Source organism: Mobula hypostoma, chromosome 3, assembly GCF_963921235.1.
Source record: "Mobula hypostoma chromosome 3, sMobHyp1.1, whole genome shotgun sequence".
Lineage (NCBI taxonomy): Eukaryota > Metazoa > Chordata > Chondrichthyes > Myliobatiformes > Myliobatidae > Mobula > Mobula hypostoma.
The window spans coordinates 203898446-203925944 of NC_086099.1; the positions used below are offsets into that span (position 1 = coordinate 203898446).

Consider the following 27499-nt stretch of genomic DNA (forward strand, 5'->3'; position numbering starts at 1 on the left):
ATGCACTGTTAGTGGGGTATGTATTTTCAAAGTTTCCAGTGGCTTTGTATCGCTGCTGAAGTTGGATTATTTTTCCACAGTTCTCAAATCTTTTAATTTTAATTTCTGCAACTACCTACTTTCTTCCAGCAGTTTAACCAGTCTGCTGTTGAATCTGCTACTTGGGAGGGGTAGTATGTTTAACAGGTGGGGTAAGCACTCGTATACATGCCTGGCAAAACAAAGATAGCCCTGGCTTTCAGTTAATTGGTTTCTTATTGCAGAAGACAAAACTAATCGTACAGTCTACATGTTTTGTTTCCCATGTTGTCTTTGTCATCAGATGCCTTTCAATTTTCAGCTTGTCAGTTTAATTGAGTACTGAGAAGTTGTGGTGATTTATTTAAAAATTTATCTGTGCTACTTTTGAAATAGAATGCCAGCCTACTGACTTGCTCTGTGGCCCAGATTCTGAAAACCAGTGTTCATTCCAAAATAAAGATTTTTGTCACTCTGTAGTTGTGCAGTTTGAATATTTTGTCTAAATGGTAAAATCAGCTGGAATGAGGTAAGCATGTTTGGGGTTGTTAATCTGTTTTGATTCATAACTGAGGGCTAATGGAGATGCTGTAGAATGAATTTCAACCTTTGTTACTGCTCTCATTGCTAGACTTAGCATATGGTGTCTTTCTTAAATTTGTCTTTTTAAATTTGATCCTGGAAAACTGCTTGTCTCTCATTGTCAAGTCATAGAACTCAACACCACAGAAACGTGCCGTTCGGCCTGTTTAGTCCACTGGACTATTAATCTGCCTAGTCCCATTGATGTTCACACAGACCACAACCCTCCATACTCTTGCTTCCATGTACCTATCCAGATTTCTCAATTTTAAATCAAACCCATGTTCGCTGCTTTCCTTGCACCTTGTTCCATACTCTACACACTGAGTGAAGAAGTTCCCCTTAAGCATTTTACCTTTCATCCTTCACCCATGGCTTCTAGTTTTAATTTCACCCAGATATAGTGGAAAAAGCCTGTTTCCATTTAACCTATCAATATCCCTCATAATGTATACCTCTCTCAAATCTTCCTTTATTCTTTTATGCTCTGGAGAACAAGGTTTCCCAATAATTTGGGTCCTCAGGTACTGGCAGCATCCTTGTAAACTTGTAAACCCTTTCAACCTTATTGATACCTTTCCTTTGGTTGGGTGACCAGAATACAATACTCTAAATTAGGCCTCACATAACATCCTAAATCTCAAGACTTTGCTTTCAGAAGGCCAAAAGCTTTATGACCATGTCTACCAGTGACACAATTGTAAAGTTATTGGAGATCTGTACTCACAGATTGTCTTGTACCACACTCAGTGTTCTACCTCTCACTGTGTAAGACCCCACCCTGCTTTGTCTCTCCACACCCCCCCCCATGCAACACTTCACTTGTCTGCATTAAATTTCATCTGCCATTTTCACCCTTTTTTTTTAAGGCATGCCTCCAATCAAGGAGGCAACTTCTACCACTGTGGCTTCTCCCGCAAGCCAATGCCTAATCCGGTTTACTACCTCATCCTGAATACTAAATGACAGGACCTTGTCAAAGGCCTTGCTAATATCCACTGCCTGGCCTTAGTTAACTTTTGTGGTAACTTCCTCAAAAATATTAAGATTATTTGACATGAGCTACCACTCACAAAACCATGTTGATTCACTAATCACTGTCTATGCAAACATTTATAGAATATTCCTGTTTTTTTGACTAGGAAGTTTTTTGATCGGATTGATTCTATTATTTTATCTTTTATTTGGAATAATAAAAGACCAACCTGTCATTTACAAAAATTGAAAAAGGATGGAGGTCTTGCTTTGCCTAATCTAAGAGTATTATTGGGCTGTTACTGTGCGATATGTCTTTTTGGTTATACTGGGTTGATAAGAGTGATCGGCCAATTTGGAACTGAAAGTTGTAAAACAGCTTTATTTAACCTCGTTATTGGGAGCTCCTTTACCTATGCAATTAGTTAAAGTTGTTAATTGTAAACCTATATCCTATGATTAAGTATTCTTTATAAAATTGGCTCCAATTCCGCGATTTTTTTAATCTTAAAAAATTTAAACTTTGTAGTTTAATTTACCGAAATTACTTTTTTAAGCCTTCTTTGAGTGATCCAATTTTTTTACTTTGGAAAAATAAAGGTATTAATTCTTTTTTGGATTTATTTAAAGAAGATATATTGATGTCTTTTGAACAAATAATTGATAAATGTTCTCTTTCATACTCACACTTTCAGCAATACCTTCAAGTTAGACATTATTTATAAAAATATTTAAGTAATTTTCCTTACATATTGGAGGCTTACCTGTTATTGAGTATGAATCCTTTGATTAAGGGTTCTGTTGCAAGAATTTATAATTTATTATTACAATGGGATAAGCGTCCTTTATCTAAGATTAAACAGGATTGGGAAAAGGAACTTGACTTTTATGACGGAGGATTGGATGCGGATATTGAAGTTGTGCTAGCCATTCATTGATTCAATTTAAAATTTACATCGTTATCATTTGACAAAGGAGAGACTTTCTAAAATCTTTTCTAATGTTGATAGTCATTGTGATAGGTGTGAAACTGAGATAGCTACACTGACACATATGTTTTGGTCTTGTTCTATATTGGAACAGTTCTGGAAGTTGGTTTTTTCAACAATTTCTAAAGCACTTAAAATTAATTTACAACCTAATAAATTAACTGTGCTTTTTGGACTAATTCCTCAAAATATTCATGGTATTTCTGTGTCTGACCAACATGTTATTGCATTTGTTACATTGATAGCTAGGTGGGCCATTTTGTTGAAGTGGAAGGATACATCAGCTCCCACTTTGTCACAATGGTTCTCTCAAGTGATGCTATGTCTTAGTTTGGAGAAAATTAGAAGTTGAACCTTTGAACCTTGATTTTGAGAAAAGTTGGGGCTCATTTGCTCGTTATTATCATTTGAGTTAATTGATATAATTTTTCCACGATCTAATGTAAATTTTTTTGTATATTTTCCTGCTGGCGGTTTGATGTTTATTTTTAGAAGCGTTTTGTATGATGCATGACTCTGGGGTTGTACATCTGATGGGTTCTTTTTTTTTCTCTCTCACTTTTCTGCTTAGGTTTTTTGTTATCACAATTTTTTTTCAATCTTTGAGATGTTTTTGAGGCATTGTAAGTGTTGTTACTTCAATGTACTCATGTTATTTTCCTGTATAATATAACAATAAGATTTGAAAAGAAATAAATATTATATCTGGTCCCTTAGAATAACTTTCTTAAAAAACCAATGACATTAGTTATCCTCCAATTCTCTGGCACCTCACCTGTGGCTAAGGATGTTTAAATATCTCTGCTAGGGTCCCTGCAATTTCTATACCAGCCTCCCATAGGAACACCTTGGCCCTGGGGATTCATCCATTCTAATTTGTCTCAAAATAGTTGAAGTCTACTCTATAATCTGTATAAATGTCCATGACCTGGAACATGAACGGCCGCTGCTTGTAAGGAGTTGGTAAATCCTCCCTGTGACCGTGTGGTTTCCTCGTGGTTCTCCTGTTTCCTACCAGAGTCCAAAGATTTATGAGTTGGTAGGTTAATTGGTCATTGTAAATTGTCCTGTGATTAGACAATTAAACTGGGGGTTGCTGGGTGGTGTGGCTCATAGGGCCGGAAGGTCCTGTTCCACACTGTATCTCAAAATATAAAAAGTTTCAGGGGAAAAAGAAAATATTTGCATGCCAAGTGTCCAACATCAAAAGAATTATTCACAAATGTTTCATACATAATGTTTATTGTAAAATATTATAATTAAACACCATTTTAGGAAGCAATTCTTGATTAATTCCAGCTGTAAGTGCTACACACTTGCAGTCGTGAATGATTTAAATGAATTGCTTCTCAAAACAATAACTGAAGTTTGCCACAGGTAATTTGTATATTTTCAGTACAATGCTGCAAAGTTAGGAAAATTTTTAAAAATAATTTTAAATTATTAAACATTGATGCCTGTTTTGTTCTTGTTAACCCGGAAGCAACAAATATCACAACTTCTGTCCTACAGTTGTATTTTCCAATGATAAAAGTGTAGCACAAGAACTATAACTCAGCATTTGCATCTGTTGGTGCAGAAGAAAATCTGGTTTGCCGAACCATTGCTTTTCAATGTGGTAATGAGCATTAAAAAAAAATCCTGTCCTTCTCAGCATTTTAAAGTCTGGATTGTGTTCTACCTGCTCCTTCAATCAGAAAGTGATCATCAGCTCCTTTATTCTGATGTATGAAATTGTATAGTCCTACTAAAATTGGGGTCAACCCTTGATTCATCACTTTAAAATGGCTTTTTGCTTTCTGCATCATAAGATGACTTCATTTACATACCATTACATTAGCAAAGATTTTAGAAAAATGTAAAAAGTCATTATTCACATCCAACTAATAAATCCCGCCCATCTTGAATGTAATGTTACCTCCTCGTGTGTTGGTGAATCATGTGCAGGCCATTCTAGGCCATCTCCCCACTTCCACTCCATTCTGTCTCACCTTCCACTGACAGTTAAGGCCAAACACAGACTAGACGAACAGCACCATGTATTCCATCTAGGTCGTCTTGAGCCTGATGGCATGAACATTGAATTCCAGGCAATCAGCTTCCCCCTGTCCCTACTACTCAGCTTCTGATCTGCTTGCATCATCTTCCATACACTTTCTTTCCAACACACTCCTCCAAGCCATCACCCAGATTCTTTCCTGTGCTGTCTGTCACCAACATTTGTCCCACTGGGTCCTCTCTCCTCGCTCTACTTCTGCTTGCCATACCTCTTTATTTTTATTTTAGCAGATTCCGTTGTTTGCACCTCTTAGTTGCCTTCCAGCCTCTCTTGCTATCTTCACTTTTCCTCCTACCTGACTTCATCTGCTAATAAGCTCCTCCTCATCTGTATCCACTTATCACTGCAGCCCTCTGCCTCACCTTGCTATCTACTCTGTCCAGATGAAGAGTCTTGTCCTAAAATGCTGACTGCCTCTCTTAAATGTGCTGCCTGACTCGCTGATTTGCTCCAGTAGCTTGCTTTTAGTTTTTGCTGCGGTGAAAAATATTCTCAGTAGTCCTTGGCCATAATGTTGCTTCAACTTCCCTGTTACTCATGAGCTGAACTCAGTAGTTTAGTCAGTGGCCTTGGACAGAAAGTAATTGATTAAGTTGTAGATGTAATGCAATCTAAATGAAAGTGACATTATTGGAACTGGAAGAGTTAGGTATTTATAACTCTGAACCAGTTCTGAAAGAACTAGTAGCTTCACAGTTGAATGAGCTAGAATTAGTGTTGACAATGATTTTAAGCTGCTTTTCCATACAAGCTGATCTGCTATAAATGGCTTGAGGAACCACCATTGTAATTTTCAGTGAAAGTTGTCAATTTATATCTGATTTTAAACAAAATTCTGGATGTTTACATCCAGAAATTCAATTTCATTAATTGCAGATATACTGGAGTTTTAGGTAGTCAAATCTGCACTTCCAACAGAATTCAAAAAAATCCAATGTAGTTGCAAACAGCCATTGGGCACAATATTGCAAAACAGTGTGCAAATCATTGTTTATTTTACATGTAGCTGCTGTCATGTAAATAAACCTGACTCTGTAATTGTTGCAAGAGCCTTTTATTCATATGCATGAGCAACTCATTGGCTTTTGCTGTTTGCTTCAGTGAGAAGCTGGAAAATCAAAATAAAACAGCAGATGCTGGAAATCTGAAATAAAGACAGAAAATGCATATGCACTGCAAAACTGATGCCCAGTCTGTTTAGTTTCTCCAGTATAGAGGAGACTGTACTTTCAACACTGAATGTAAAACAAATGATTGGAAAAAGTGCAAGTGAACTGTTGCCTCAAATGGACATAAGGCAAGATCCTTCATCCCACTCATACTGACCTGTGTGTGCTTTCTGCGCTGTTACATCAAGGCCTTGTGCAAGTTGGAAGAGCAGGACCTCATTAACTTTCAAGGCACATGTTCTGACCTTCTGAATTTCCCAATTTCTGGTCAGTCGCTTAGAGCAGAACTGACTAGCTCTGATGCTAAGTTATCCAGTTGTGCAATTGACTCAGTTTTTTTCTATTAATGCAGCTTGACCTACTGGAGTGTCCCGGAAACTATTGTTATGCAATATACTACATTGTATTATGTCCCTCTGGTTATCCCTATCGTCAGCTGACCTCTATCCTCCACAGCAAATGTGGCCTTACCTTGCACCTGGTTATTCCTCTTCACGCCATACTTATTCTCTTCCTCCCTTCCCCCAGTTTTCTACCCTTGTTTTCTCTTTCCAAGCTATGAAGTGTCAGTGACCTGAACTGTTGCTGTTTCTCTTTCCATAAATGCTGTCTGAACTGCTGAGTGTATTGTTTTCACTGAGATGAGGGAATTCCTGCTATTTGTAGTACAGATGTTATATTTGTCCTCTTAACCTTGTTGATCAGTTGACAAATCCAGGATTACGCTGCAATGTATAGATTAGATCTGTGAAAACCATTGTGAAAATTGTTTCTCTTCATGATTCCCTACTCTGGCTGTTCTGTTTGTAGCCAGTTCAGATTTTATTTTTAAAAAAGGAAACTGGATGACACAAAGGCTGCAACGTAAAGTGGTAATTGTTGATTGCTTGGGTTCAATTTTATTTGCAACTCAGCAAGCAAAGTAGTTCTTTCTTGCTTTCAGGATAGGATAGTGCAAGAACTGATCCTAAGGATCAGAATACCAGGCAAGTAGATGAAGTGTCAGGCAAGCTAGACTTGCAATCACTGAAGTTTTAAGAAAACGAGGAGGTAATTGAATGAAATCTAAGGTCCTGAAGATTCTTGCCAGGGTAGATGTGAAGAAAATGAGAATCTAGTGTTGGAAGTCACTTTTTAAAAGTGAGGTGTTGTTCACTGAAGAAAGGTGACATAAAATTTATTTAAGTAATACACAGAATTATGGAGGAGCTCAGCAGGTTCTGGAGCCTAGAAGAATGAGGGGAGATTTGGTAGAGGTATATAAAATTATGATGGGTATGGATAGAGTGAATGCAAGCAGGCTTTTTCCACTGAGGCAAGGGGAGGAAAAAAAACAGAGGACACAAGTTAAGGGTGAAGGGAGGAAAGTTTAAAGGGAACATTAGGGGGCTTTTTCACGCAGAGAGTGGTGGGAGTGTGGAATGAGCTGCCAGATGAAGCGGTAAATGCGGGCTCACTTTTAACATTTAGGAAAAACTTGGACAGGTACATGGATGGGAGGTGTATGGATGGATATAGTCCAGGTGCAGGTCAGTGGGACCAGGCAGAAAAATGGTTCGGCACAGCAAAGAAGGGCCAAAAGGCCTGTTTCTGTGCTGTAATGTTTCTATGTTCTATGGTTGGCAGCATCTTTGGAGAGGAATAAAGAGTCACTTTTTTGGGCTGAGACACTTCATGACTGGAAAGGGAGGAAGAAGCTGGCTTAAGGTTAAAGTTGAATTGATTGTAGGGCTGCTTACCTAAACTGGCCGCTTAATTTTTTTTGATTCCGCCAGTTAGCCAAATTCAAAGTTGATTCTGTTTCTCAGACTTGTACAGTTAGAGTTCTAGGTTCTAGTATAGGGAGCAGAAGGAAGTATATTTAACTTACCAAAAATGTTTGAATCCAGAAGGACTCATGCAGATATTCACTAAGAACCTGCAAAATGGAAATTGCACAATTAGTGGCATGTTCTTACTTCCAAGCATGATATTCTGTAGATGCTGGAAATCCAAAGCTACATACAAACAGCGGTGAAGGAACTCGGGTCAGGCAGCATATATGGAACAGAATAAACAGTCAGCATTTCAGGACTGAGAAGGAAAGGGGAAGATGCCAGAATAAAAAGGTCAGGGAGGGGAAAGGGGCTAGCTGGAAGGTAATAGGTGAAACCAGGTGGGTGGGAAAGTCAAAGGCTAGATGAAGAATATGGGGATGTATGGAAAATGGATAGCTTGGGTGGTTAATGATTGGGTTGAGTTGTTCTCTGATCTTGGCAATTTACTTGCAAGCGTTTCATTACCATACAAGGAGACGGCAGTGCACTGGTAATTGTGGTGTCCTGTGAATGCTAGGCCACTATATGCAGTTGCAAGAAAAAGTCTGTGAATCCTTTGCAATTACGTGGTTTTCTACATTAATTACTCTTAAAATGTAGTCTGATCTTCATCTAAAGTCACATTAATGGACAAACACAATCTGCCTAAACAATACCACACAATTGTACCTTTCAGTTAAACAATCACAGTCTCAGTTCAAAAGAGTGTGAACGTTCTATGAGAGCTATTTGGAGTTTGGTTCCAATCAGAGGTGAGATTGAAGGTGTGGGTTGTAGAGGTGCCCTTGCCTAGCTTTTTTTAAAAAGGGCACAGTCAGGTTACTGATGGACTGCTCTTAAGAAAGATCTGTTTATGTGCATCATTCCTTGATCAAAACAACTTTCAGAGGCCCTTAGAAGAATTGTAGAGGTGCATGAAGCTGGAAAAGGCTACAAAGGCATTTCAAAAGACCTGAGTGTTCATCAGTCCACAGTAATAGAAATTGTCTACAGTTGGAGGAAACTCAGTACTGAATTGAATTGACTTTATTCCTCAATAAATCTTTACGTTACATCTGTCTAAATGTGCGATTTATAGTAATTTATAATAGCATGTACAACAGGGCCGTCAGTATAACATAGAAATATAGTTGTTAGCATGAATTAAGCAATCTGATGGCCTGGTGGAAGAAGCTGCCCCGGAGCCTGTTGGTCTTGGTTTTTATGCTGCGGTACAGTCTTCCGGATGATGGCAGCTGGATCAGTTTGTGGTTGGGGTGACTCGGATCCCCAATGATCCTTCAGGCCCTTTTTACATACCTATCTTTGTAAATGTCCTGAATAGTGGGAAGTTCACATTTGCAGATGCGCTCGGCTGTCTGAACGGTTCTCTGCAGAATCCTGTGATTGAGGATAGTACAGTTCCCATACCAGGCAGTGATGCAGCCAGTCAGGATGCTCTCAGTTGTACCCCTGTAGAAAGTTCTTAGGATTTGGGGGGGGGGCACACCATGCTGCTTTAACCTTCTGAGGTGAAAGAGGTGCTGTTGTGCCTTTTTCACCACACAGCTGGTATGTACAGACCACGTGAGATCCCTGGTGATGTTTATGCTGTGGAACTTGAAGCTGTTCACCTTCTCAAACCCAGATCCATTGTCAATAGTAGCGAGCTGTCTCCATTCCTCCTGTAGTCCACAACCATAGAGAGGTTGTTTTCTTGTCAGTGTTCTTGTTCACTGATCTCAACTTTTGTCATCACCCTGACACAAACAGTTGAGACAAACGTTGAACTTTATGGCAGAAATGCATGTTGCTATGTTTGGAAGAAAAAACACAGCACACCAGTACTAAAACCTTTTCCCAGCTGAGAAGCATGATGGAAGGAGCATCATGGTTTGGGGCTGCTCTGCTGCCTGATGGCCTGGCCAGTTTGCATTCGTTGAGGAAACAGTGAATTCAAAATTTTATCAAGACATTTTACAGGGGAATGTCAGGGTATCATAGAAACATAGAAAATAGGTGCAGGAGTAGGCCATTCGGCCCTTCGAGCCTGCACCGCCATTTATTATGATCATGGCTGATCATCCAACTCAGAACCCTGCACCAGCCTTCCCTCCATACCCTCTGACCCCCGTAGCCACAAGGGCCATATCTAACTTCCTCTTAAATATAGCCAATGAACTGGCCTCAACTGTTTCCTGTGGCAGAGAATTCCACAGATTCACCACTCTCTGTGTGAAGAAGTTTTTCCTAATCTCGGTCCTAAAAGGCTTCCCCTTTATCCTCAAACTGTGACCCCTTGTTCTGGAATTCCCCAACATCGGAAACAATCTTCCTGCATCTAGCCTGTCCAATCCCTTTAGGATTTTATACGTTTCAATCAGATCCCCCCTCAATCTTCTAAATTCCAACGAGTACAAGCCCAGTTCATCCAGTCTTTCTTCATATGAAAGTCCTGCCATCCCAGGAATCAATCTGGTGAACCTTCTTTGTACTCCCTCTATGGCAAGGATGTCTTTCCTCAGTTTAGGGGACCAAAACTGCACACAATACTCCAGGTGTGGTCTCACCAAGGTCTTGTACAACTGCAGTACTACCTCCCTGCTCCTGTACTCGAATCCTCTCGCTATAAATGCCAGCATACCATTCGCCTTTTTCACCGCCTGCTGTACCTGCATGCCCACTTTCAATGACTGGTGTATAATGACACCCAGGTCTCGTTGCACCTCCCCTTTTCCTAATCGGCCACCATTCAGATAATAATCTGTTTTCCTATTTTTGCCACCAAAGTGGATAACTTCACATTTATCCACATTAAATTGCATCTGCCATGAATTTGCCCACTCACTCAACCTATCCAAGTCACTCTGCATCCTCTTAGCATCCTCCTCACAGCTAACACTGCCACCCAGCTTCGTGTCATCCGCAAACTTGGAGATGCTGCATTTAATTCCCTCATCCAAGTCATTAATATATATTGTAAACAACTGGGGTCCCAGCACTGAGCCTTGCGGTACCCCACTAGTCACCGCCTGTCATTCTGAAAAGGTCCCGTTTATTCCCACTCTTTGCTTCCTGTCTGCTAACCAATTCTCTATCCACATCAATACCTTGCCCCCAATACCGTGTGCTTTAAGTTTGCACACTAATCTCCTGTGTGGGACCTTGTCAAAAGCCTTTTGAAAATCCAAATATACCACATCCACTGGTTCTCCCCTATCCACTCTACTAGTTACAGCCTCAAAAAATTCTGAGATTCGTCAGACATGATTTTCCTTTCACAAATCCATGCTGACTTTGTCCGATGATTTCACCGCTTTCCAAATGTGCTGTTATCACATCTTTGATAACTGACTCCAGCAGTTTCCCCACCACTGACGTTAGGCTAACCGGTCTATAATTCCCCGGTTTCTCTCTCCCTCCTTTTTTAAAAAGTGGGGTTACATTAGCCACCCTCCAATCCTCAGGAACTAGTCCAGGATAAGTTTTGAAAAATTATCACTAATGCATCCACTATTTCTTGGGCTACTTCCTTAAGCACTCTAGGATGCAGACCATCTGGCCCTGGGGATTTATCTGCCTTCAATCCCTTCAATACCTAACACCACTTCCCTACTAACATGTATTTCGCTCAGTTCCTCCATCTCACTGGACCCTCTGTCCCCTACTATTTCTGGAAGATTATTTATGTCCTCCTTAGTGAAGACAGAACCAAAGTAGTTATTCAATTGGTCTGCCATGTCCTTGCTCCCCATAATCAATTCACCTGTTTCTGTGTGTAGGGGACCTACATTTGTCTTTACCAGTCTTTTCCATTTTACATATCTATAAAAGCTTTTACAGTCAGTTTTTATGTTCCCTGCCAGTTTTCTCTCATAACCTTCTTTCCCCTTCCTAATTAAGCCCCTTGTCCTCCTCTGCTGAACTCTGAATTTCTCCCAGTCCTCAGGTGAGCCACTTTCTCTGGCTAATTTGTATGCTTCTTCTTTGGAATTGATACTATCCCTAATTTCCCTTGTCAGCCACGGGTGCACTACCTTCCTTGATTTATTCTTTTGCCAAACTGGGATGAACAATTGTTGTAGTTCATCCATGCAACCTTTAAATGCTTGCCATTGCATATCCACCGTCAATCCTTCAAGTGTCATTTGCCAGTCTATCTTAGCTAATTCATGTCTCATACCTTCAAAGTTACCCCTCTTTAAGTTCAGAACCTTTGTTTCTGAATTAACTATGTCACTCTTCACCTTAATGAATTCCACCATATTATGGTCACTCTTACCCAAGGGGCCCCTCACGACAAGATTGCTAATTAACCCTTCCTCATTGCTCAAAACCCAGTCCAGAATAGCCTGCTGTCTAGTTGGTTCCTCGACATGTTGGTTCAAAAAACCATCCCGCATACATTCCAAGAAATCCTCTTCCTCAGCACCTTTACCAATTTGGTTCACCCAATCTACATGTAGATTGAAGTCACCCATTATAACTGCTGTTCCTTTATTGCACACATTTCTGATTTCCTGTTTAATACCATCTCCGACCTCACTACTACAGTTAGGTGGCCTGTACACAACTCCCACCAGCGTCTTCTGCCCCTTAGTGTTACGCAGCTCTACCCATATCGGTCATGTCTCTGTGATCCCAACTATATCATAATCATTAATAACAATCTGCACTTTCAATTCATCCACCTTACTACGAATGCTCCTTGCATTGACACACAAAGCCTTCAGGCGCTCTTTTACAACTCTCTTAGCCCTTATACAATTATGTTGAAAAGTGGCCCTTTTTAATGCTTGCCCTGGATTTATCGGCCTGCCACTTTTACTTTTCTCCTTACTACTTTTTGCTTCTACCCTCACTTTACACCCCTCTGTCTCTCTGCACTGGTTCCCATCCCCCTGTTGTGAACTAACCTCCTCACGCCTAGCCTCTTTAATTTGATTCCCACCCCCCAACCATTCTAGTTTAAAGTCACCTCAGTAGCCCTTGCTAATCTCCCTGCCAGGATATTGGTCCCCCTAGGATTCAAGTGTAACCCGTCCTTTTTGTATAGGTCACGCCTGCACCAAAAGAGGTCCCAATGATCCAAAAACTTGAATCCCTGCCCCCTGCTCCAATCCCTCAGCCACGCATTTACCCTCCACCTCATCGCATTCCTACTCTCACTGTCGCGTGGCACAGGCAGTAATCCCGAGATTACTACCTTTACGGTCCTTTTGCTGAACTCCCTTCCAAGCTCCCTATATTCTCCTTTCAGGACCTCATCCCTTTTCCTACCTATGTCATTGGTACCAATATGTACCACGACCTCTGGCTCCTCACCCTCCCACTTCAGGATATCTTGGACACGATCAGAAATATCCCGGACCCTGGCCCCAGGGAGGCAAGCTACCATCCGGGTCTCTGGACTGCGTCCACAGAATCGCTTATCTGACCCCCTTACTATCGAGTCCTCTCTCACAACTTCCCTCCTCTTCCTTGCCCTACCCTTCTGAGCTACAGGGCCAGACTCTGTGCCAGAGGCACGGCCACTGTTGCTTCCCCCGGGTAAGCTGTCCCCCCCAACAGTACTCAAACAGGAGTACCTATTGTTAAGGGGCACAGCCACCGGGGTACTCCCTATTACCTGACTCTTCCCCTTCCTCCTAACTGTGACCCACTTATCTGCCTCCCGTGGCCCCGGCGTGACCACCTGCCTGCAACTCCTCTCTATCAACTCCTCACTCTCCCTGACCAGACGAAGGTCATCGAGCTGTAGCTCCAGTTCCGTAACGCGGTCCCTTAGGAGCTGCATCTCGATGCATTTGGCACAGATGTAGACGTCCGGGAGGCTTGGAGACTCCAGGGCCTCCCACATCCGACACCGAGAACAGCAAACTGCCCTCACACTCATACTGCCCCTCTCCTCAAATAACAACAGAAAATGAATGCCAAACCTTCCTTGCCTCGCCCGCTTCCGCCTAAGCCCGTTGAGCCGAAGCCCTTAAGTCTTCATTCTGCTCCCGGCTCACTCCGCAGCCCGCAAACTACGCTGCCCGCTCTATGAGGCTCTGTTCCTTTTAAATCTGCCGCGCTGCACAGCCCGACGTCACACGCCTGCGCAGTCCTGCCTCTCAGAACGCCGTTGGAGAAAAAAAAATAACGAAAATTTCAAAAATATCTTTCTCGGCACTCCCACTCAGACTCTCAGACTCCTTCTTTGAATCAAACCCGAAGCAGGATTCCTGCCCTTTTAAATCTGCCGCGCTGCACTGCCCGACATCACACGCCTGCGCAGTCCTGCCTCTCAGAACGCCGTTGGAGAAAAAAAAATAACGTAAATTTCAAAAATATCAGTCCATCAGCTGAAGCTTAATAGGAGTTGGATGATATGATGAGACAATGTGAAATGTAAGCTCTGTCCTGGCCCTTTTACTACTCATCACCTGCCTTTTACACCTCACCTCCAGGTCTCACCTCCTTCCCCCTTCTCCTGTGGTCCATTCTCTTCATATCAGATTCTTCTCCAGCCTCTGTCATTTCCCAACCACCTGGCTTCACCTGTCACCTTCCAGCTAACCTCTCTCCCCTTCCCTCACCTCCCACCTTTTTATACTCGGTCCTGAAGAACAGTCTTGGCCCGAAATGTCAACTGTTTATTCATTTCCATTGATGCTCCCTGACCTGAGTTCCTCCAGCATTTTGTGTGTGTTCTCAGTTACATTTGTTTTTCTTTTGGCACATTGGACTGCCTTGCATCAAAGAATTCTAACTATTTACAGAAGTAAACAAGTGAATTCAAAGGTATTGTTTCCAATTGCACTGCCTATTCTGGGATGGGCAGGGGGGGGGTGGCGGTGTGAATGACATCTTAACAACAAATGCATTTGTTTGTTTCGGAGCAGGGAGTGAAAAAATTCATTCAGAATCTTAGTAAAGCCCGTTTGTGATCAGTGGTGTTTGCTTCAACATTCTTGACCAAAACTGCTTGATCAGATCACCTATAATCTGTGGTACACTTTAATTCACTTTAAAAGATTTTGGTTTTGGAGCCCACGAGTACATTAAAATCTCATTTCAATCTGCACTGTAGTTTCCAGGGTAAATACTTCGGTTGTGATTATAGTGCCAATTCATAATTTTACCTTTCAATTCTCGTTACTCTTTGAAAAATCACGGCATTACAAGTGACTTTCTCCTGCTTGTTGTCCTGGATCTAGTTGATATCATCCAGGAACACAGTCTCATTGCCACCGACACACAATTCAAGAAGCAAGCTGGTAAACTGTGGACATATGAAAACTGTTTCTATAGGAAACAGCTCGACTACATCCTCGTAAGAACAAAATGGCGTAATTGTGTGATCAACACAGAAGCCTACAGCACCTTCAACTCGGTCAGTTCTGACCACAGTAATGTCAATGCAAGTGAGACTGAGCCTGCGGCAATCCAAAGCCGCAAGTCCCAAGGAGAAGGTAGAAGGAGGAGGCATTCTCCTCACAACCTATTCTTCAAGCCTAGTACACAGTGGAGGTGAAAAATCACTTCGGCCCACTGGAAAGTGGGGAGGAAGAGACTGCCACCGACCGCTATCAACGGCTTATAGATGCACACAGAGATGCAGCAAAGAATTTGCCTACTGTGAAGCGTATCAAGAAGAACCGGATCTCGAAACATCCTGATGTCATCTCAGCAAGATGTATGGTCAATGCTTGTCATGCGGAACTTAGAAAAAGCGAAACAGAAGAGCTAAGAGACAAGTTCAAAACAGCAAAGAAGAATCTCTTTGCCACTTAATGACCGACTGATGGAAGAGGAACTAGCTGAGAGGATTAGAGAGGTAGAAGCTGCTGATGAAGACGAGCAGCATGGAGAAGCATGGCGCCTAGTCTACGAGATGAGCAGACGGAAGAAGTTCCCATCAGGTCAGATAAGTGGTAAAACATCAGAGGACCGTGTCCTGACATGGTTTACCCACTTTAAGAACCTGCTGGGAAGCCCCCCCTAATGATCACGGAAGAAAAGGAGGACATACCCACAATACTAACGCAAGTCGACATCGATGATGGCCCATTCACCACTGAGGAACTGAAGAAGGCCAAATATGCACTCAAACAGGGCAGGAGCGCTGGACCAGATGGGATACCACCAGATGTCCTGAAGAACTGCGACCTGGACGACATCTTGCTGGACATATGTAATATGGCACTGATGAAAGGCGACAAACCAGAACAGTGGTTACTTTCAAACATTATCCCAGTCCCCAAGTCTGGATCCCTCACGAAGATAGATAACTACCGTGGTATCAGCTTGACCTGCACCATAGCAAAGCTATACAATCGGATGATCTTGAGCAGGATTCGCACCACCATTGACCCTAAGCTAAGATTCATCAGAATGGTTTTCAGCAGAAGTGCACAACAGTAATGCAAATACTTGCTCTCTGTAGAATCATTGAAGTCAAGAAGAACAACCTACCAACCGTGCTTGCTTACATCGATTTTCACAAAGCTTTTGACTCCATTCATCGAGGTAAAATGATGAAGATCCTGAAAGCTTATGGAGTGCCAGACCGTCTACTGAGAGCAATAGAGTCCAGCTATACCAAAACTACGGCGAAAGTTGTATCACCAAACGGAGAAACAGCAGGGTTCAAACTCCTAGCTGGTGTGCTGCAAGGAGACACTCTGGCACCCGACATCTTTATAATCGTCCTTGATTACACTCTACGTCAAACTTGGTTTTACCATAAAACCAGGACGAACCAAAAGGGTCAGACCAGTTACGCTCACAGATCTCGATTTTGCAGATGACATAGTCCTGCTGTCTGACCAGATGGAGGAAGCACAGCAGCTACTGACAAAAGTGGAAATTGAGTGCAATAAAGTTGGACCTCGGGAGGGACTCAGACCATGAGTCCTGCGTCGGGCATTTTCATGCCTTACAAGGCACAGATTGGAAGTCTGTGAGGCGCCACTCTTCGCACAGACTAGAGCAATGTGTCATTAAGTGCCTTGCTCAAGGACACAAACATGCTGCCACAGCTGAGGCTCGAACTAGTGACCTTCAAATCACTAGACAAACACCTTAACCACCTGGCCACGTGCCCAACATCTAACCTAAACGCTAAAAGACAGAGTACATGGCGTTTAACTGCGATGAAGGTACTCTCAAGACCGTAAAGAATGATACCATTAAGAATGTCTTTGACTACAAGTACCTCGGATCAAGAATGATGAGTTCGGAGAAGGACATAAAGATACGGAGGGTGCTGGCGTGGAGGACTGTGAACAACATGAAGGAAATCTGGAAGCTGAACCTGACCAGAGGGCTTAAAAAAGAGGATTTTCATAGCAGTCATAGAATCCATTCTTATGTATGGATGCGCGACGAGGACATTCACCAAGACTATGCGAAAGTCTTTAGATGGTTGCTATACACAAATGCTCCGGATGGCTCTTGACGTGAGTTAGCAACAGCGCATGACGAACGTCGACCTCTATGACAACCTACCGATGCTCACCACTAAAATCGAGGCGAGAAGACTGCAACTAGTGGGGCACTGTCTATGCCACCCCGAACTACCTGCCAGCCTAGTCATCCTATGGGAGCCCAAGCATGGGAGGATGAACCCTGGGCGCCTTCCCAAGACTATGGTCAACATGCTCTGAGAAGACAGCGGCACGGCTAATGTAGATGAACTGAACACACTGAAGGAGAGGGAGAAGTGGAGAGTCCGTTGTCATGCCCGATGCTGGCCCCCTGAGCCTGAGTTGACGTAGTAGTAGTTCTCCTGCTTATGTTAGATTTTGTATGCCCATGTGCTGAATGCTCCTATACTTGGAGCAGCCAGGAGTTTTGGATATTCAAGAGTTAAAGATTTTGCGAATTTTTAAAGGAGGCTTTTAGTGCAGTCTTGAATTCTCTGGTAATCTTGAGTTGCAAAAAGATGTTTCTTCAATCTGGTATCAAGCATGCAAACACTGGATTGTCCAACTACTTAATTTGTTTACTGGAGATTTTGGGCTGAAAGAAGGTATACTGACAGGACTTTATGGACAATTTCTAGCTGTTTCAATTGCATTGAAAACTTGTAGAAATGTAATAGACTGCTAACCATGTTGCCAGATTGAAGAGAAGAATCCATATGATTTACTAACACCTTGAGAAAAAGATCTGTTCTTGTCAGATCTAGCTGATATATAATATCGGTCACTCAAGTTGTTTAACTTTGAATCAGAAAGATTATCGGGCATTTACCTTTGTTATTTATGACAAAGGCTGAGCCTAACAATTTCCCCTCACTAGCATTTGAGCGTGTAGCAAAATTGGGAGAACTGTCTTGCAAACTTGTTCGAGCTACAAACGTCCTGCTATTTGCAGAATTTTACCTTTCAGCAATGTCTCAAGGGCCTGCACTACCACTGGGGTTTATCCTACAGTCAGAAAATGTTTTTTTTTGAAAAATAATGACGCAGCATCCAAATTGTAGACATGAGATCCAGAAAAATAGTCAAACTTGTTGGTTACCACTAGAGTTTCAGTTGAATTGTTCATTTTTTTTATCCCTTTGTTTTCCAGTACATGCACATCTAGCTAAATTTGCCTTATCTCCCTGCTCCATTAATTGATATTCTTCATTTGTGACTACATTGATCTTGCATACAATTGAAGTAGTATTGAATGTCATATTGAATGTTGGTGGTCTCACTGCTGACCAACGTGGGGAAGTCTGAAAGGACGTCACTGTCTACAGCATCTGATTAGAACCAGTAGTGGCGGTGTTGTGGGCGAGGTTGGGAAAGGAGGATCTCTACCTGTTGAAAATGTATCTGTTAGCAGTGGCTATTACAAACCCCAACTTGAAGTGAACTCTGACTCTTAGGATGAGGATAAGTTTTAGTTTGTGGCTATGTCAACATGGTAAATAAGGGAGATTGCAAACATGTGTAGCAGTTCTAAATCAGACATCCTTGGGTTGATAAAAATAATAGCCGGAGAATTGCAAACAACAGGAATTCTGCAGATGCTGGAAATTCGAGCAACACACATCGAAGTTGCTGGTGAACGCAGCAGGCCAGGCAGCATCTCTAGGAAGAGGAACAGTCGACGTTTCAGGCCGAGACCCTTCGTCAGGACTAACTGAAGGAAGAGTTAGTAAGAGATTTGAAAGGGGGAGGGGGAGATCCAAAATGATAGGAGAAGACAGGAGGGGGGGTGGATGGAGCCAAGAGCTGGACAGGTGATAGGCAAAAGGGATACGAGAGGATCATGGGACAGGAGGTCCGGGAAGAAAGACAAGTGGGGGGGGGGAGCCCAGAGGATGGGCAAGGGGTATATTCAGAGGGACAGAGGGAGGAAAAAGAGTGAGAGAAAGAATGTGTGTATAAAAATAAATAACAGATGGGGTACGAGGGGGGGAGGAGGGGCATTAGCGGAAGTTAGAGAAGTCGATGTTCATGCCATCAGGTATACCCAGACGGAATATAAGGTGTTGTTCCTCCAACCTGAGTGTGGCTTCATCTTTACAGTAGAGGAGGCCGTGGATAGACATGTCAGAGTGGGAATGGGATGTGGAATTAAAATGTGTGGCCACTGGGAGATCCTGCTTTCTCTGGCGGACAGAGTGTAGGTGTTCAGCAAAGCGGTCTCCCAGTCTGCGTTGGGTCTCTCCAATATATAGAAGGCCACATCGGGAGCACCGGACGCAGTATATCACCCCAGCCGACTCACAGGTGAAGTGCTGGAGAATTGTATTCTGTAGCTTTTAACTCTGTTCCTTGGCATTTCCTTCGCTGAGAATAAGTACATCAGTCTGGGTTAGTAAGTGTAGAACAGCACTGCAACCAAAATGAAAATGGTACCAACCTGCTCAAGCAAAAGATGTAACTATGCAGAATCAGCGTGTTCTGTGCAAGGTTGTAATCCCACAATGTATTTTGGATGAAATGTTTGCAGAGGTGTCAAGGCTGCTGTTGATCAGTTGGATTCTGAGAGAAGGTCCATCATAGTCATGTTCCAGGATATTTAAATGTTTTCACTTTGCTGGATCCACCTAAGCCTCTGAGCTATCTTAGCAGATTTGGTGCACGTGCTGTTAGCAAAGGGCAGCACATTGGGTAGAGTAACACTTCAGGCCCTATTGTGTGCTTCCCTCCAAGTCACTTCCTCTAATTGAAAGGTTTTGGTGCATCTGTACACCATACAGTAGATTCCGGTTAATAGGGGCACATTGGGATCATATGTTTTGGCCCAATTAAATGGCTACCTCAATTAGCCAAAGTTTCATGGAAATAGTTAAAAAGGTTTTAAAGATGAACTGCCATTTAACTGTACAACACATGTATTAGTTGAACTAAAGCACAAATTATAACACTACTGATATTACTGATGGTTGTCTGTCATATCCGATGACAAGAAATCTGTGAGGGAAAAATTTTAAAGTGTAAAAGCTGTTGCCCTGGGGCAGTCTCTTGATCTCAGAAGTCTGGATCCAGAGGATAAGTAGGCATCACAACTTGGTTGTAGTGGATGACATGGCCTTTTCTGTACCTTGTTATGCCCGTCACTCGCCATTTAGTGTTGCAGAACCACCTTCCTTGTTGTTGGATCTCTGATCTCATCTGCCCAGCATGATGGAGCAGTCTTTGCATGCTAGGACTGGCAGGTCCCTATCTTACTGGGGTATGAAACCTGCCAGCTGCCCTCACCTGGTTTATCCCACTTGTCAAAGTGGTGCACCAGGATGTGGCTGCTGTCACATGTAAGCATCTATTTGAGGGCACAGGTGAGAACTGAAGGTCCACTTGGGGGAGAAACATGATTATTGATAACCTTCCCATTCCTCATAGTTTGTAACTTGTTGAAGTAGTGAAATCATTTAATTTTCACTCCCATCTATTTCTGGCATTTCCAAGTCTGAATACTTGAAAATGTACAGAGCTAAAGTTAATCTTATTTCTCCCCAACTATCAGCGACAAAAATAGCTGCTTTTTGAAAACAAATTCACACAACTGGTGCTATTTAAACTCTATTCGCTCTAAGCACCATGTAGTGTCCCAACAACCACACGACATGCACTTGACAGACATAGTTAGAAAATGTTTCACAATTCTCCTGTCCTAATTAAGTGGCATATTGTTCCAAATAAAAGGGAACCCTGGCTATTTTCTCAGTTTTTTGTTTTAGTCCCAAATGATTGCCTTGATTCATCGATAGTCCAATTAACCAGAATCCAGTGTATTCATTCAAATGGAATTTCTCCAGCCCCTATCTTGTTCCCTAACAAGTATAGAACAGTCTGTCCTATTATTGACTTATTGGTCAGCAGTATGATCAGCTGATAACAACGGCCTGCTTATGCACTGGAAGTATTTTCAAGTTGGTACATCTTAGTCAAATTCCAAAATCTTATAATGCTTGGATGTTATGTGACTACGCTGATCACTGGTTAGTTGTAATTTGCAATGAACTTCAGAATGTGTTTTTGGAGTTGGGCAATAAATGCTCGATGGTTTTGAAAATTGCTTTCATGAACGGTAGAAAAAATCTGCCCTTGGTCTATCAGTTTGTTAATTTTGTAACTTGTTCAGCAGCTACTTTCCTTGAATTTAATCAGCTTGTATTCTTGTATAGATTAGAAATGCCAAAGATCCTCAGTTGCTTTTGGCATCATACTCAATTCATCTGCATATGCTGCTTTAGCTCATAATTTGTGGCTTTTTATACAATTTTTCATGTATTCCACATGAGGATGACTGACTTGACACTAAAATTAAAATTTGTATTTGAGCGTTTTGGGAGTTTTTAAATATTACTGGTGTTACTAATATACATGCAGTCTTTGGGTTATGCAAATGTTCAGTTCCTGAGAACTGTCTGTAAGCCAATTTTTCCCTAAGGGAGAAATACATGTTCTCTTCAGTTACCTACATTGTGTTGGTCAAAATAAGCTGATTTCATCTAATGTTCACTCTAACACTCCCTGTAGGAAGCAAATGGAATCTGTACTGTATCCACTGAATAGTGAGCACCACAAAACATTATAATTTTCAAACTTATTTTAAAAACGTATGGCATAATTTTCAGTTGGAAGAGAACATAATCTTTCAGAATCAATTTATTGTCATTGACACATACCATGAAATTTGTTTTGCGGCAGCAGTACAGTGCATTGGATAATATATACTATAAATTACAGCAAGAAATCTATAAACAAATGAAGTTGTGCAATAATAGTGAAGTAGCATCCATGGGTTCGTTCTGTTCAGAAATCTGATGGCAGTGGGGATGGAACTGTACCTGAAATGTTCTCGTCTTCAGGTCCCTATACAGCCTCTGGGCATGTCCTGGGTAGTGGATCTTCAAGTACTGCAAAGGGTGGAGTAGAGGAGATGATATTAATGTTTTAAAATGACTCTGAAGAGTTTTTATATCACTGAATATTAATTTTATACTCTGATATTAAACTATTCATAGTAAGAGGATTTGGTGAGTGAACACACTGAATTCTTTTGTTGTGAGCAGTGCTTCATAGTTCTGTATTTCAAATAGGATACCTGTAGGATTTGTGAAACAGGTTTAAATATAGCACCAAACATTTCCATCATTTCTATTTGAACAATTTATAAACCCGAAATTGTTGCAACACAGTTACTTACTGTATTTAACACCTCCAGGTTTTTGTAGAATTCTGATTACTGTGCAGAATATATGAAGACTGCTATAGTAGTTTGCAACAGGTAATAGTTTATTTACCATTGTCTACATTAATTTTGAATTCTTTATATAACTTATTGGCAAGTTAAAATAATCCACTATTCACCTAGTTCACTATAACTCTTTACCATCAGGATTTTTCTGTTCTCCAATCTTAATACCAGCAGCTTTATGTCACTACTAATGTTCTATAGAATGCACTTGCTGTTCCGTAGAAATGGAAAAAAAATAGGATTTATTATTGCTTTGAATGGACTTGTGAACTTGAGAGAATTGCTCAATTGATGTTTTCATTCACAGTTTCTTTGACAAGCAAAATTCTCTCTACGGAGCCAGAAAGCAGACGGCTCATGACTTCTGACCAGGACACTAAAGTTGTGGCTGAACCGCAGGTGCAGCAAGTCCAAGAGGTTGTTGACAGTACCCCACTGGTAAGTTAAATGTGTTGGGAATTATACTTTATACTTTATTGTCACCAAACAATTGATACTAGAATGTACAATCATCACAGCGATATTTGATTCTACAAAAATCATTTGGATCACTGTTTTTGTTGGATCAGTTAAGAATTTTGAGTTTGTTCAAATAACTTTTCCTGGTCTTGTGAAAACAGCATTAGCTAGAATCAGTTATGGTTTTGTCCTTTAAGTTGACTGTATGAATGTTATGAAAATGATATAACTGACTAATGGCACATCAATATCTCAGATGCATTGGGGGAGATAAAGTGAAATTTGCACCATTATCAGAATACTGTCCTTGGGCATCGAAGATCCAACCTGGCACTCCTCCGCAGCTTTGTAGGAGGTATCTCTATCTGATTATGAGCTGAGGCCTTGAATTTTCTCTGGTATTAGAGTTGCACTTGATATACTGGCCAATATTTATCCTTTACATAATACAACTATTAAAACATCTTTGAATGTTAGTTGCGGGAGCTAATTGCTTTGTTTCTCTAAATTATAAAAGTAATCATGATTCAAAAGATAGCTCTAATGCACTAAGGGTAATCTGGTAAGACTTGCTGAAATAAAGTTCAAAATTTAGAAAAAAAATCTGAAGCTTGTTTTGCATGAGACCTGCTTTAAACCTGAATTAAGCCTGAATTTTATCCTAGCTATGATGATGCAATACTTTATAGAAGGCTGTTACTAACTGGCCAGGTTTTTTCATTGAATTTAAATTCTGCTTGTAAATATTTACAAATCATTTCAGGTGAGCATTCAGATTTGGTGGTTTTTTTTCCCAAATATATTCTTTTACCTGAAACATCAAACTGGAGCTCTTTCTGTCTCCCATCCTCCATGCAATGAAGTTTCAAATATAAGATTCAAGATAAGTTTGAAGTGGGAAGTATTTTATTTCCTCTGCCAATATCATTGAATAGTTTTGAACCCTGCAGTTATATAAAGTATTTTATTAGTGCAAAATTACATATTGGGCCTGGACGAAGGGAGGTAATTCTTGTACCTACACTACAACTTAATTTGAATGGAAGCATTCTTGTGCTTTAAGTCTTGGAAAATTGCTGAGAATGGAGATCTGGTAGTTAGCTGTGCACTTCACCCTCAGAAATGGTATTGAACTGGAAGCCCTTTGTGAGACTCTGTTCCCTTGTTGCCTGAATATTGAAGTGTTCTTAAAATCTGCCTGGAACAGGTGGGATATTTAGCATAAACTTCCATGGAAAATTTTGTAGTACGGTGTCTCAGAACCCTTTCAATACTATATTCAAATGTGAGATCTGGATGTTTTAAAGTGCCTTTGAACTTTCACAGAGCTAAATTAAAATTATAATTCAGGTTTAAATGATCCTTTATTCCTTAGAATTGTTTTGAATTTATTGATCATAGTTTAATATTACTGGAGTAACCATTTGCTTATCTAGATGGAGAAACGCATGGGTTCTTGTTCCTTGTAGGTTAAATTTTAACTTTTGCCAGTATGTTTGATTTTATGATCTCGGGCAAAAGGAAAATGAAAGCAGACACTACTTCCCATGATAAAGCTGTATTTCTAACAGTTGACTTCCAATAGTCATGGTGAATTAATGGTTATTTAAATCTGGTGTCCAAATGTTGTTCCGTTTCATCCTACTTTTGATATTTGAAATCTTAAATCTTGTGGATTTACTTCTACAGTACTGTGCAAAAGTCCTGGGCACATGTTAAAGAAATCTGCAATGTGAAGATGCCTTCAAAAATGAAATGTTTCTAAATATCAAAAAAGACCACAAAGAGCAGTAAACAGTTTAAAAAAAAAATCTAAATCAAATTAATATTTGGTGTGATCACATTTTGCCCTTTAAAACTGCATCAAATCTTTTGGGTACACTGTCATCTAGTTTTATTTTTTTAAAAATTAGCTGGTAGGCTGTTCCATAGCTCCACAACTTGCCACAGTTCTTCTGCAGACTTTGGCTGTTTGCTTGCTTCCAGACAACTTTGATGTTGAAATCAGGGTTCTGTGGAGGCCATGCCAGCTGTTGCAGAACTCCCTGCTCTTGGTAATTCTTTATGGCCATGACTGCGTGTTTGGGTCATTGTCCTGCTGCATGATGACATTGGGACTGATTGGGTGTCTCCCTGATGGCATTAGTGATGAATGAGAAACTGCTTCTATCTCTCAGCATTGAGGATTGCTTTAATTCTGACCAGAAGACCAACTCCATTTGCTGAAGTGCAGCCTAAAACCTGCAGGGAACCTCCGCCGTGCTTCACTGTTGGCTCTAGACACTCGTCACGTAAAGGTCTCCAGTTCTTCTAGGGGCAAACTGCTTCACATTTGAGACATAATTCGAATTTTTACTCATCATTACTAAGCATATATTGCTGTTGTTCAGTACCCCAATCCTTGTGTTTTTGTGTGCAGGTGAGTCTCTTGGCTTTGTTTGCACTTCAGGAGGAATAGCTTTTTTTGGCAGCAATTCTAACATGAAAGACCACTCGACCTCTCCAGGCTGTAGAGGAGTATACTTGGGTTCCAGTGGTTTGAGTTCAGAGCTGGACTTCTGATTCAGAAGAGACATCAGTTTGATGCATCTCTTGTCTGCTGCACTTAGTTTCCACTATATTTCTGGTTCTCAACCTTCTTCGGAAGTGCTCGAACAACACATCTTGAGACCTCTGTCCGCCGCAAAATTTCTACTTGCGAGAGACCTGCAATGGATGTTATGGCCTCCACAGAGTCCTGATTTCAACATCAAGGCTGTCTGGGATTACTTGGAACAACTTGCTAGCTGATTTTCTTATCAAACTGTGTGACAGTGTACGTAAGAGAATTGATGCAGTTTTAAAGGCAAAGGGTGATCACACCAGATATCGATTTGATTTAGTTTTTCTTTTAACTGTTTACTGCTCTTCATGGTAATTTTTGATATTTAGAAATATTTCATTATTTTTGAAAGCATCTACACCTTGCAGACTTTACATGCGCCTAAGACTTTTGCACAATACTTGAGGTAAATCCACATGATTTAAGACTTTAAGAATGCCTCAGGTCTTGTTGCTATACCCTTGCCACACATCTGCCACACCCTCACAGTTTAGTCGTCCATAATATCATGACATAGGAGCAGAATTAGGCCATCTGGCCCATCGTGTCTGTTATAATCCTTTTATTTTTTCGCTTCCTCAATCCCAGTTCTCAGCCTTCTCCCCATAACCTTTGATGCCATGTCCAATCAAGAACCTGTCAATCTATCTTAAATACACCCAACGACCTGGCCTCCCAGCTGCATGTGGCAACAAGTTTCACAAATTCACCATCCTGGGGCTGTGCCCTCTTGTCCTAGACTCCCACCATGGGAAACATTCTTACCACATCTACTCGGTCTAGGCCTTTCAACATTTGAAAGTTTTCAATGAGATTCCCCCTCATCCTTCTGAATTCCAGCGAGGACAGACCCAGAGCCATCAAACGTTCTTCATATGATAACCCTTTCATTCCTGGAATCATCCTTGTGAACCTCCTCTGGATCCTCTCCAATGCCAGCACATCTTTTCTAAGATGAGGGGCCCAACACTGTTCACAATACTTGAGGTGAGGCCTCACCAGTGCCTTATAAAGCCTCAGCATCACATCCTTGCTCTTGTATTCTAGACGTCTTGAAATGAATGCAAACATGGCATTTGCCTTCCTCACCACTGACTCAACCTGCAAGTTAGCCTTCAGGATGTTCTGCACAAGGACTCCCAAGTCCCTCTGTGTCTCATATTCCTGGATCTCCCCCCCCCCCCCCCCCCACCGGTTTAGAAAATAGTCCGCACATTTATTTCTTTTACCAAACTGCATGATCATGCATTTTCCAACATTGTATTTCATTTGCCACTTTCTTGCCCACTCTCTTAATCTGTCTAAGTCCTTCTGCATCCTACCTGTTTCCTTAACACTACCTGCTCCTCCACTAATCTTCATATCATTTGCAAACTTGGCAACAAGGCCATCTATTCCATCATCTAAATCATTTATATACAGCATAAAAAGCGGTCCCAACACCGACCCCTGCGGAACACCGCTATTCACTGGCAACTAACCAGAAAAGGATCCTTTCATTCCCACTCGCTGCCTCCTACCAATCAGCCAATGCTCTAACCATGTCAGTAACTTTCCTGTAATTCTGTGGACTCTAACTTCATAAGCATCCTTATATGTGGCACCTTGTCAAAGGCCTTCTGAAAGTCCAAATATACAACATCCACTGAATCCCCTGTATCTATCCTACTTATAACTTCCTCAAAGAATTCCAGCAGGTTTTTCAGGCAGGATTTTCCCTGAAAGAAACCATGCTGACTTTGTACTATCTTGTCCTGTGTCACCAAGTACTCCACAACCTCATCTTTAACAATTGACCCTAATATCTTCCCAACCATGAGGTCAGGCTAACTGGTCAATGATTTCCTTTCTGCTGCCTTCCTCCTTTCTTAAAGAGTGGAATGACATTTGCAGTTTTCCAGTCCTCTGGCATTATGCCAGATTTTTGAAAGTTAATTTCTAATGCCACCACAATCTGTAATGCTACCTTTTTCAGAACCCTAGGGTGTAGTTCATCTGGTCCGGGTAACTTGTGTATCTTTAGGTCTTTTAGCTTTTTGAGCACCTCGCTTGTAATAGTAACTGCACCCACTTTTCTTTCCTCACACTACATCAGGCATGCTGCTAGAGTCCTTCCACAGTGACGACTAATGCAAAATACTCACTTAGTTCATCAG

The 27499-nt window shown here is 41.3% G+C and overlaps 1 protein-coding gene across 2 annotated transcripts in view; it reads left to right on the top strand.

The window, feature by feature from the left end:
- The window catches only part of larp4b (La ribonucleoprotein 4B), a 105628-nt gene that overhangs the window by 16124 nt on the left and 62005 nt on the right, over positions 1-27499 (top strand). For both annotated transcript variants that reach the window (XM_063044392.1, XM_063044393.1), the window contains exon 2: positions 22590-22720. In XM_063044392.1, the coding sequence (XP_062900462.1) occupies positions 22640-22720 (81 nt within the window). In that variant the 5' untranslated portion in view covers positions 22590-22639. The remainder of the gene's footprint in view (positions 1-22589; positions 22721-27499) is intronic.